General features: G+C 44.4%; 1 protein-coding gene across 1 annotated transcript; it reads right to left on the reverse strand.

Moving 5' to 3' along the window:
* Nucleotides 1-3237: 3237 nt before the first annotated feature.
* On the reverse strand, nt 3238-7461 carry LOC132817165 (caveolae-associated protein 2-like). The gene is made up of 2 exons (XM_060827388.1): nt 6611-7461; nt 3238-4745 (listed from the first exon to the last, which is right to left on the reverse strand). Exons 1-2 carry the CDS (start codon nt 7079-7081, stop codon nt 3960-3962), a joined length of 1257 nt encoding a protein of 418 aa, XP_060683371.1. The 5' UTR covers nt 7082-7461; the 3' UTR covers nt 3238-3959.
* Between the last annotated feature and the right edge of the window lie 4980 nt (nt 7462-12441).

Below are 12441 nucleotides of genomic sequence, written 5' to 3' on the forward strand. Positions count from 1 at the left end.
TCAACTCTGACTCTCCAGCTTCTGTAGTTCTCACTTTCTCCTAAGCACATGAATAAGAAAGGTTCGGAGGGAAATGGGCCAAATGCAGGCAAGTGGAGCTAGTTTAGTCTGTGATCATGGTAGGTATGGACTAGTTGGACTGAAAAGTCTGTTTCCATGTTGTGTGACTCTATGACCTCCTCGAGCAGCGCGTCCTAATACTTGCCTCGCACATCATTACAATTTTCCCCCTGTCACCTTAAACCTGTATCCCCTCCAAACAATTTCATGGGAATATAGATGACTAAAGATTTGGTCCAAAGGAGTGCTTTAAAGGAGTGTAATAGAGAAGCAGAAAGATCTGGGGAGGGAATTCCGGGGATTAGAGCCGAGGCAGTTTTACAGGATTAAGAATATCAGGTCGCAGTAGGTGACTTTCTGTTTTAGAAATAGAACGTAACACTCTACACTTTTTTTGTATACTCGCACGGAGCTTCTAAGTATCGCATTGCCTTATGGAGTCTTGGGGTATTAAAGGCGAAGTGTGCAGGTCAGTCAGTAGATGGCGCCCTGACTTCGTACAAGGCTTAGGTGTGCAGTAATTGATCCTTTAAACTGCAACGATAAATCGTATTGTACGATACCCTTTATGGTACTAAGTATTTATTAAAAGTGGTTTGTGGCACAAGGTGCTCTAAATTAGACTATAATCGGATCGATTGGCCACACTTAACATCAGCTTTATGTCATTATGTTATTTTCTCTGATTATCATTCCTCACACCCAACATCAAGTCTTGATGTCGATCATTCCATGTTATCTTCAGGTTACCTAACCCCATCCAACTTTAAATGAGAGATTCTTTGATAGATTTATTTACTCCCATACAAAGCCAGAGCTCTTTTCAGCTTCTGATTTATTGTGTATCCATGCATCCACCTCTTCCTGTTGCTCAATGAACTTCCTGTAGAACCCCTATAGCTTCAGAATGCCTTCCTCTCCAACATCTACAGGTCTTCTGGTATCCTCCCTAAGAAGTCATTTATTGGTTTCCCATTCCTTTCACCCCCCCCCTGCAAAAACCTCTGCATTAAAATATGTAAATAAATACAAGTGATTGTTGAATATAGATTGGTAGAGCTGAAAATGTGTTGCTGGTTAAAGCACAACAGGTCAGGCAGCATCCAAGGAACAGGATATTCGACATTTCGGGCCAGAGCCCTTCATCAGGAATGAGGAGAGTGTGCCAGGCAGGCTAAGATAAAAGGTAGGGAGGAGGGACTTGGGGGAGGGGCGATGGAGATGTGATAGGTGGAAGGAGGTCAAGGTGAGGGTGATAGGCTGGAGTGGGGTGGGGGCGGAGAGGTCAGGAAGAAGATTGCAGGTTAGGAGGGCGGTGCTGAGTTCGAGGGAACCGACTGAGACAAGGTGGGGGGAGGGGAAATGAGGAAACTGGAGAAATCTGAGTTCATCCCTTGTGGTTGGACGGTTCCCAGGCGGAAGATGAGGCGCTCTTCCTCCAACCGTCATGTTGTTATGTTCTGCCGATGGAGGAGTCCAAGGACCTGCATGTCCTTGGTTGAGTGGGAGGGAGAGTTAAAGTGTTGAGCCACGGGGTGATTGGGTTGGTTAGTCCGGGTGTCCCAGAGGTGTTCCCTGAAGCGTTCCGCAAGTAGACGGCTCATCTCCCCAATATAGAGGAGGCCACATCGGGTGCAGCGGATGCAATAGATGATGTGTGTGGAGGTGCAGGTGAATTGGTGGCGCATATGGAAGGATCCCTTGGGACCTTGGAGAGAGGTAAGAGAGGAGGTGTGGGCGCAAGTTTTGCATTTCCTGCGGTTGCAGGGGAAGGTGCCGGGAGTGGAGGTTGGGTTGGTGGGGGGTGTGGACCTGATGAAGGAGTCACGAAGGGAGTGGTCTTTGCGGAACGCTGATAGGGGAGGGGAGGGAAATATATACCTGGTGGTGGGGTCCGTTTGGAGGTGGCGGAAATGACGGCGGATGATACGCTGTATACGGAGGTTGGTGGGGTGGTAGGTGAGAACCAGCGGGGTTCTGTCTTGGTGGCGGTTGGAGGGGTGGGGCTCAAGGGCAGAGGAGCGGGAAGTGGAGGAGATGCGGTGGAGGGCATCGTCGATCACGTCTGGGGGGAATCTGCAGTCCTTGAAGAAGGAGGCCATCTGGGCTGTACGGTATTGGAACTGGTCCTCCTGGGATCAGATGCGGTGGAGACGAAGGAATTGGGAATATGGGATGGCATAATTACAGGGGGAAGGGTGGGAGGAGGTGTAGTCCAGGTAGCTGTGGGAGTCAGTCGGTTTATAGTAGATGTCCGTGTTGAGTCGGTCGCCCGAGATAGAAATGGAAAGGTCTAGGAAGGGGAGGGAGGAGTCTGAGACAGTCCTGGTGAATTTGAGGTCGGGATGGAAGGTGTTGGTAAAGTTGATGAACTGTTCAACCTCCTCGTGGGAGCACGAGGCAGCGCCAATACAGTCATCGATGTAGCGGAGGAAAAGGTGGGGGGTGATGCCAGTGTAGTTGCGGAAGATGGGTAGAGCACATTTTCTTACCCAAAGCATCATAATCACAAATGGTGCCTAGAAGGGGCAGAAAAGTAAAGCTCACTAATAACCATATACAGCTCTATTCCAAATTCCCGCTTTAATTCAATCTGAAAACAAAACAGCAGCTGCTGCAGATCATAAACAAAAATGGAAATTGATGGAAAAATTCAGCAGATCTGGCAGTATATGTGTACAGGAAGTTTGAGGAAGGGTCATTCGATCCAACTCTCATTTCTGTCCACGATGCTGCAAGACCTGCTGAGCTTTTCCAGCAATTTTTGTTTTTGTTTCAGTTGTTACTGACAGGTAAAGGTATCCAGTTGTGATTAGTGTGTAATCCTAGCATATCTTGTTTTGAACAGTCACGATATGTCAACACAGCCTTCTCTGTGACATACAAATTCTGGCAAGTAAACAGTACATTACATGAATTATCGCTCAAAAATGTGCATCAGTGCCGAAACTGTCACTGAGATATATGCTTAAGTATTCTTCTGTTTGACACCACAAAACTCACACCAGAAAGCAACTGTGAATTAAATCGGACTAATAGACACAGATATCTGCAGGAATTAGGGATGAATGTAGGAAGATATAGGTATTCTACATTGTTTTAAATCAGCAAAGATATGTTATTAATGGTTGATTACCATAGTGTTGTGATGGATGGTAAGGAACAACTAGAAAGAAACCACTTTTAAATCATCTTTATTTGCATATTTAATTATTATAAAACATTAAAGCTTTAATTTTGTTTAGTAGCAAACAGGAAAACAAGAAGAATGTGCACAAAGTAATATATTACATATGGAGATAATTAGATTGGATACTTATCGTGGCATTATATTTCAGGAAAGCTTTACTCAAATCAGCAATAAAGTGTGATAGAAATTGGAATTCATCCACATTACAGAGACCATGAAATGACACCCGGGTAACTGAACTGCTAACATTTACATTGGGAGTAACAATAACTAAAAAAAGTAGTACTGTAAAGTTTGAGTTAACCAATTTTATGCACATTTTTTCTCCCCAAATTGGTATATACCAAAATAGCTTGCATCTATGAATCAAAATAGAGTATTTTTATGTATGAAACAGATACATTTCAATGTTTGTCCTACAACTTTCATTCATTGCTCTAAGTATAAAAACCACGTAACACAAACTTTGTCCAGAGTTTCAAAGCCATTTTTACTTCCTCACCACGTACACAATTGTATAAACACAGCCCAGTGCCATTTTTCACAACTTTGACTATTACTCACTTATCTCTTCCCTTTCATTTTCCCTCCTCCAACATGCTTCAGTCTCCCTAACCTAGCCACTCACTTCCCATATAGTTACAGTAGCTAATAACTATAAGCATGATTTTTGTGTAGAAATTGAGGTTTATTGATCCTTCCCAGGGATTTAGGCAGTTTGCTTTATCTGCAGAACAGCGGGCTCATCTGTTTCCTCAATGTGCAACTCTATATTCGGCCCTATGTGTCTTACTTTGCCTTCTGATGGGACTTCAGGGTGAGTCTCCAGCAAAATATCAGCCTCCTCTGTGCTTTCTGCCTTCATCACAATGCCCCTGTTATTGCTACTTCCCACTGCCAATTCTGCCTCTTTCACTTCATTTTCTGCATCCTCCATCCTCTCCTTAACCTCTTCAGTTGTCAAAACGTTGGGGCCCAAGTGTACTTCAGGGAACTCGCTGTCTTCAGGAGAACCAGATGGGTCAGTTTCCATGGTAACAACTGCATCACTGGGGCTCTGTGGAGGAGTCTCCCCATTCCTCACCTTTTTCACCTTGAACGTCATAGGGGTTACTTTGAAGTTGGAGGACTTCGCTGTTGGCGGTTTCTGTTGATTAGGGGTGAGTGACTTCTTAATCTTCTCTCGTCTTTCTGGAGATACAATCTTGGTGCCAAACTTATTCATCCTTTTCTCAATGTTCTCACGGGAAAATGCTTTCTTGATACTATCAACTTTCTTCATGCTTGATCGCTTGATTTTTGCAGCCCTGGACTGTTCCAACTTTTCAGATCTTTCCCCATCATTGTCTTCACCTTCATGGATGTCTTCATCCGAGGACAGTTCCAGCGCAGGAAGACTATCTTCCACTGGTTTGTTCTCATCCACACATTCCTCCGTTGCCACATCATCTTTTGGCTTCTCAGCAAAAACTTTGGCTGGAATCTCTGTTTCCTCCTGCAATTATTCATTAAGCAGAAATTAACAGTTGCTCACACCACAGAACTTTAAAAACACAATTAAAGCTTTCCAAAAAAGAGCTACAGAGCAAGACTGCTTCTTCTTAGCTTTTAAAAATTTTCCTTCTTAACTATATATTAATAGCTGACTGTTAGAAGTTCTGCATCAAAAAGGCAACTGAACAATCTAACACCTGATGCAACAGTAAACTGAGAAAACAGCTTTGTGATCGAGTGTGAAAACTTGAGTACGGTTACTATAAATTTTATCTTAAGAACTAACATTCACTGGAAATAAAATCAGCAGGTTATGAGTTCAATGATCAGCACTTAGTAAAAATCCGAGGAACACAAAGCCTGGTTAGTCAACAGATTCAGAAAAACTCAGAATTGCTCCAAGATTGACAGATGGCATTCATTCTCATATACTGTGATGACTCGAATTGAGATTTACTTCTGTTGGCTTCTTATGTATCTTTTGCCCTGATTCTCCTCAGGGCACAAGTGCTTTGGGTTGAGGTTCTGGCCAATACTAACCTAAGTAACCTAACAGTAACCCAAAAAGTTAAATACAGATTATTTAGTTTCAAGCACTGGTGAAACTAGGATCTGATAGTCATGAAAGGTGCATTCACAATATGACCAATCAAGTGATTATCAACCTGTAATCTTTCCCAATACGCCAAATGGCAAGACGGTAAGACCTGTCCTGCCAAAACTGAGAGCTGCAGTGCAACAGCCGCACCACGTTAAAACAGCCAACCACAGTCCTCATGACAAGAGTCCTCCTCACTGAGGATCTTATCAATCAAATCAATTTATGAGTTGGAAGCCGCGTTGATGGAAAGCTGGGCTCGAAAGACGTGTAAATGTCAATGCATTTCGACTGCTAATCACTTTTATGACGTATAACTTTTCCTCCAAGATCAAATCTGGTAAGTTCGAGAGAGAAATTCTCGAAGTCCAAGGAATTCAAAGCAAAATACTGCGACTGCTGTAAATATAAACGTGGCCCCACGATTACTTAAATGGGAAGGAATTCCCCGCGTTGTGACTCATTCCCCTACAATCTCACTCGAAATGGGTAATGCAAGTTTAAGTTGATGAAAGCTTCAAACAGATCAACCTCGCAACCCTCAAATTAATGCTACACGTACGGAATGCGTTTGAGAAGCTGTTGTGAGGTGTTAAGTTTCAGGCGGGACGATCCCGGACTTTATTGCTGTGCATTCCAACCCCATCCCACCCTTCCCCAAAGTAGGCTGCTCCCGGGCCAGTGAAGTGACTGCAGCTCCAGCACAAGACGCGCACGCAGCTGAGAGCGGGAGGGTTCACTGCCAAACTCAGCCCAGCCCAACCCAACCCGTACCTGCTCACACACCAAACACAGAGATTAATCCGCCATACAGCGACATGGAAAATCCATCAGGATTCAACTGGTAGGGCGGGGACCAAGTCGATTATACTATTAATATTTCAAACAGACATCACGGGGGAGCAGCCAAACTATTTGGGTCAGTCTTGCAAAACAGAACCCAACAAAAAAGCAACCGCTTTTGAAACAAGCTGATCGAAAGGGTCCAGAGAGCCAAATATGCAACGTACTGCACACGTAATCCTTTCTCCAAAAGGGTGCTTGTGCCCAGTCCAGATACCGTGGGTCTAAAAAGGCTGGGTCGGGTGCAATTGCTAATTCCACTCCCAAGTGCAGGATAACTTTCTGAATTTGCCAATAAGCAGTAAGAGGTTGCTGTGGACAGGTACTGGTCAGCACTTTACCCTGAGGGTTTGTGACCCACCCGTTTACAGAGCAGCATCGCTCTGCAGGAAGGGCAGGGTGCCCCGTTGGCCAGTTTAACTTACCTGGAAGATCAGCACTCTGAAGTTGTTCTTCTTCAGGAGCTGCGCCTGGTTGCTCTCGAGCTTCTTGACCTGCACCGCCTGCTTGTCCAGGCGCTCCCGCATCTCCTGCACGTTGCTACTGACTTTCCTCGACTTGTCCAGCAGCTTGTTGACGGTGTTGCTGGTGGTGGTGTGACTCTTGGAGAGTTTGGTGATGTCGCTCTGGATGCCCCTGACCGAGCTCTCCACCCCGATCTGACGATGCTCCATCTTCCTCTGGTTGTCCTGCACCGTGTCCAGCATGTTCACCAGCTTGTCGAGCAGAGCCAGCACCGTGATCGCGTTAACCTGCGAGCCGTCCATCAGCGAGCCTCCTGCCGGGGCCGGAGCCGGGCTTGGGGGCGAGCTGGATTCCACACTCGGGCCGGCCTCCAGGCTGCCCTGCACGGCCTGCCCGCTGCTTTTCTCCGCTTGCACTCCGTCTTCTCCCATCTCCCCTGCAACTCGATCTCGGCGCTGCAGCCGGGAGAGAGTTGCAAACTGCAAAGACTAAAGCTCACACCCCTCCCTCCAGACCGGTTCCCTCCTCCTTGCCTTGGGGCTGTTTATTGTAACTTCTCTCCACCGCCTGCCTGCGGCGACCCAGTTACGGAAAACTCCCAAGGTCCAGTGCTATACGTGTCCGCCCAGTAAAACTGTGCCTTGCTACAGGCGGGGTTTGGGCTCCCTTGGAAATTACTTTTTTTCCATAAATGCCATAACATTTTGCAAAACGTCCGGATCCTGTTAAAGCAAATCAAAGGGAGCCTGGCCCCCTGCCCACTATTGCAATTGGCTGAAGAGGGCGGGGAGGAAGGGTCGATGTGACGGGTGCGGTTTTCCTGGACGTTTGCTCCTATGTTCTAAAGTTTTGAAAATGTAGCTGTGCACTGGTCGTTCCTCATAGGAACACCGCTGACCTTTATACACACTGCACAAACAGACTTTAAAATAAGCCATTTGTAATGCAATAGCAGCTGTTTACTTGAAAGCACGTCTTTAAAAAAAAACGTTGCTTACATGCAACCATCTAATTTAAGTGTAAACTTAAAATAAATCTTGGGAATCGCTGGTTTTTTTTTGTTTCGAAACTGCCGAGAACTTCCCAGCCCTGACTTGGGGAAGGTTAGACCGAGACAACTTTAGTAGGAGCAAAGGTTTTCCTGCAGGTGGCAGTAAAGTTCTTGCAGTTGAATCCACGGAATGTGAAGGAGGGGCTAGGGATATTTAGCTTGTGATGTAAAGTGCTCAGGATAGTTTACCAAAGTACCTTTAGTTTTCAGCAACCCGTGCTCTGCAACAATATACACTCAGGCGCACACCTTAGGAGTCATATTCAGCAATCATTGATTCCCAACATACTGTCAATATAAATACATTTATACACCACAGCACCAACCTACGACTTTAGATCCGGCAACACATATCCTTCTACGTAGTTGTTGAGAGAAAGTCCCACGTCCTCATCTTTGCCATACACTGTATTCCACATGCTAATACAGCACACGCACACACACACCAACCTAGGCTAGAAATCAGGACAGCAAAAAAAGTAAACATGTGCTGAAATTATTCAACTCAGGCAACATCTGTGGAGAGAGATAAACAGTCAACTTTCTTTTACTTGGTTAAAATGATAAGGTTACTAACTTCGAGTCATCCCCAAAGGCCCTAGAAGCAGTAACTCTAATTATTTATCCACAAAGGCTGCCCAATGGATTTTTGCAGGAACTTTGTCTTGATTTCACAAGTCAATGTTGCACTGATTCGAAACTTTCAACAGGTCAGGGAGTATCTATAGAAAGAGGGAACTGGGTAACTTTGTTAATGCAATCTTTCACTGCTCACCTCATTAATGAATAGCCGTTCCCCCCCCCCCCGCAGGGTATAAGCAGTCATTATTCATGAAGTGTCAATGAGTAGACCGTCACAGAGGGGTTCTTGGTGAAGGAAGCGGTGATCTACATCCGCCAGTTAATCGTCTTTACTTTCAAATTGGAAATTAACGCCATCTAGTTTCTCACAGTGCGTGAGGAAATTATGAACTGCATAAAAGGAATGAGATTGGCTAATACTAAGATATAATTAATGCAAATACATAAGGAGCTCGCTCACTGCTTACTAATGAGGTTTTTATCTAACTTTTTCTTAACGTTGAAAAAAGTATTTTTTTCATTCTCACCTTATTTTACCACATTTCTTGCTGTTGAGCCACCTGTTCGAGGACTGCGAAAATTCCCAGGAATATTTGGCAATCGTTCAGCTCTGTGACTCTTAGTCTGAACTTCGCTTTGCTGGCATCGGTTGGAGAAGGGGAGGGGAGGTTTTATTAATAGGAGAAAGTTAGGACTGTAGATGCTGGAGATCAAAGTCGAGAGTGTGGTAGTTCTCATGTTTCGTAAAGTAGCCACTTTCAACTGGTAGAGTCGAAAAGTGTGATGCTGGAAAAGCACAGCAGGTCAGGCAGCATCCGCAAAGCAGGAGAGTCGACGTTTTGGGCAAAAGCCCTTCATCAGGAAGCATTAGTTTATATTCCGCTCCGACGTACATGCAAGTGTTTAAAAGTGTGCATTTCACTATGTTTACACAACTGATTTCAGTGTGTTAATGGAAAGTAAGCAAACAAAGATATGCAAAGTTCTCTTTAACAGTGCATGTGCTTGGCTGATTAATCACTTAAAGCTAAACACTGCAGTTACCTCCTTTGCTCGACGAACTGTTCTTGACACATTTTGAGCCACACAAACATATCTTTGAGGAACACAAATTTTTAACAGTGATGCAGGTCTTTTAAGGTGATTTGTCAAGTTTTGCTTTTTTAAAATCAACGATGAGGTGTTAAGATAGATAAGTGGCTCAGTGGTTAGCACTGCTGCCTCACAGCACCAAGGACTGTGTGGAGTTTGCACATTCTTCCAGTGTCTGCATGGTATTCCTCCCACAGTCCAAAGATGTGCAGGCCAGATGAATTGGCCATGCTAAATTGCCCATAGTATTGGGTGCATTAGTCAGAGGGAAATGGGTCTGTGTGGGTTACTTTTCGAAGGGTTGGTTTGGGCTTGTTGGGCCGAAGGGCTTGTTTCCACACTGTAGGGAATCTAATTTAATAACTAATAAAGCTCTAACCAACAGTGAATGAAGGCTTTCTCAGCCAATGGCATTTATACAGCCACTGTGCTTGTTTAATTCCATCCGCCTGCCTGCCCCAAGTGTCTCAGTAGTGTTGCTTTGTATGCCTGTGGTATGATTGGTTGTCTGCCTGTGCCATTTGTTGCATGTTATAGAGATGTACAGCATGGAAACAGAACCTTCGGTCCAACCCATCCATGCTGACCAGATATCCCAACCCAATCTAGTCCCATATGCCAGCACCCGGTCCATATCCATCCAAACCCTTCCTATTCATATACCCATCCAAATGCCTTTTCAATGTTGTAATTGTACCAGCCTCCACCACTTCCTCTGGCAGCTCATTCCATACACATACCACCCTCATGTTTGAAAAAGTTGCCCCATAGGTCCCTTTTATATCTTTCCCCTCTCACCCTAAACCTATGCCCTCTATTTCTGGACTCCCCGACCCCAGGGAAAAGACTTTGCCTATTTATCCTATCCATGCCCCTCATAATTTTGTAAACCTCTATAAGGTCACTCCTCAACCTCTGACGCTCCAGGGAAAACAGCCTCACCTTGTTCAACCTCTCCCCAAAGCTCAAATCCTCCATCCCTGGCCAATCCTTGTAAATCTTTTCTGAACCCTTTCAAGTTTCACAACATCTTTCAGATAGGAAGGAGACCAGAATTGCATGCAATATTCCAACAGTGGCCTAACCAATGTCCTGTACAGCCGCAACATGACCCCCCAACTCCTGTACTCAATGCTCTGACCAATAAAAGAAAGCATATCAAATACCTTCTTCACTATCCTATCTACCTGCGACATGTGTGTGTGTATATGTCTGTTCCTTGTCATTGTCTATGGTCTGCTTGTCATTGACCTTCTTTAGTTTGTGTATTTGGCTGTCTGTCCTGATTTTGGGCCTACTTGTCCCTGATTATATTTTTTGTGTGTCTGACTCTTCCGGACTGTGCATGTCTGCCTGTCACTATTTGCATGTGGGTGTGGTTCCACCGGCTCCTGGAACCAAGCTTGTTTCTTCCTAATTAGGTGTGTGTGTTTGAATGTTTATCTGGTTGTCCCTGATCCTGTGTGCATACCATCTGCCTTGATTGTGGGTAGAATCTATTGAAGCGCCCAAGAGAGGAAAATGAGGCAGATACTTAATTATGCAGGAGGTGAAATGTCAAATTCCTGATGCCATATGGAAGTTGGGAATTGATTTGATGAGAGATCAAAGACTGATCGTGATTCCCAATAGCAAACAGCAGGTACCTATTTTTAATGCATTAAAACAATGTTGATTGTACCCTTTGTGATTAAGTCAGTAGCAAATGAGAATTACATGTCTTCAGATTCATGACTGGTTAATTGGTGTACAGCAGGCAATTTGGAGAGAGAGGTTCTTTTACTTATGAGGAGAACTTTACTGGATTGGAGGGAAGAAGTGCAGGTGGCAATGTCCAGGTAGTTTGGACATGGCTGTCCATGGGAGAGAAGTTGGGTTGTGGTGGGAAAAGAGAGGAAGCTGGATGATTCATGAAGTTAAATAATTCCCAAATGCAGATAGAAGATCTGGCCAATGGTGTGCTAGGAGAAATAACCAAGAACAACTCAAGGGAAGAGCGGGAGGATTGTGGATGTGTATTGACAAGAAGGAAGTGAGGACGGCAGATGCTCCAAATCAAGTTAGGTACCAGGGATGGATGGCAGCTCTAGGTTGATATTTGATCCATGGTGATGGTAGATGGCTTGAGGGTCACAGACAGCAGGGCTAGGTTTGATGGAAGGCTGGTCAAAGGTGACAGTAGGATGGGCACATGGTGATGGCTTGCAGTTTCATGAATTGAAGTTTGGCAAGTTGGGAGCTGTTCAAATTCAAAACCCATCTGTCAGATAGCAGAATGGTACTGTTGGTTTGGAGGGCATGGATGCCTGCCCAGTTGCTATTTAATTATGGCTTGAGGACTTTTGATCACTATGAGATAATGGCATCATTGGTGATTTCCTGCCTATTACTGCTGTACAATTAGCTGGGCTTCATCACTGTACATAGCTAATTGGCTGTCCATGTGATTTACATGGGGCCTCCCATCCTGCCTCCAAGCAGGAATTCTACTTACCTCTAGCTCTGCCTTCAGGACTCTTGACACTATAAGAATATTTTGCCCTGTGCATGCACATGTGAATGTGCATCGACCTATCGTTGTTCCTGAATGTGTTCTAGCCCTGTGTAGGTCAACTGGGATTTGAAGAACTTCACCTCCGTTTTAGTTTCATTAGAGCAATAGAGAAAAGGGAAATTAATTTGTTTAAGTGACAGACATATATAATCAATGGAGGGAAAACATAGTGAGTTAATGTTTGTGTGTGTAGAGAGAGAGAGGTTTTATGATAAAAAGAAGTTTAGACACTGATGGAATTGTTAGTTCTTTATTTTACTGAAACCAATAACTAATGCAGATATAAACTCATGAGCACCAGTTGTAGCCTGATACTGTTCCTAAATTATAATATTAATTATCTAAGAGCTTAGACAGTGACAACTGGAAAGTTATTTGATCATGCTTGAGAGGCAGTGCACTGATCCCACTGCTATCTTCATTAATGTTGTCTTTGTCATCAATATTGACTTTACACAACTGCCACCCAGCAATAGCTGAAGAAAGTAACCAGGAGCAAAATTATAAGTCAA

This window comes from Hemiscyllium ocellatum, chromosome 7 (assembly GCF_020745735.1).
Source record: "Hemiscyllium ocellatum isolate sHemOce1 chromosome 7, sHemOce1.pat.X.cur, whole genome shotgun sequence".
Taxonomy (NCBI): domain Eukaryota; kingdom Metazoa; phylum Chordata; class Chondrichthyes; order Orectolobiformes; family Hemiscylliidae; genus Hemiscyllium; species Hemiscyllium ocellatum.

Bases quoted from the DNA above. Each gene is read 5' to 3' on its own strand.
- LOC132817165 (XM_060827388.1), bottom strand. From the start codon at position 7,081: ATGGGAGAAGACGGAGTGCAAGCGGAGAAAAGCAGCGGGCAGGCCGTG. The intron at 4,746-6,610 runs GTAAGTTAAACT...GAATAATTGCAG, and splicing joins TCAGAGTGCTGATCTTCCAG to GAGGAAACAGAGATTCCAGC.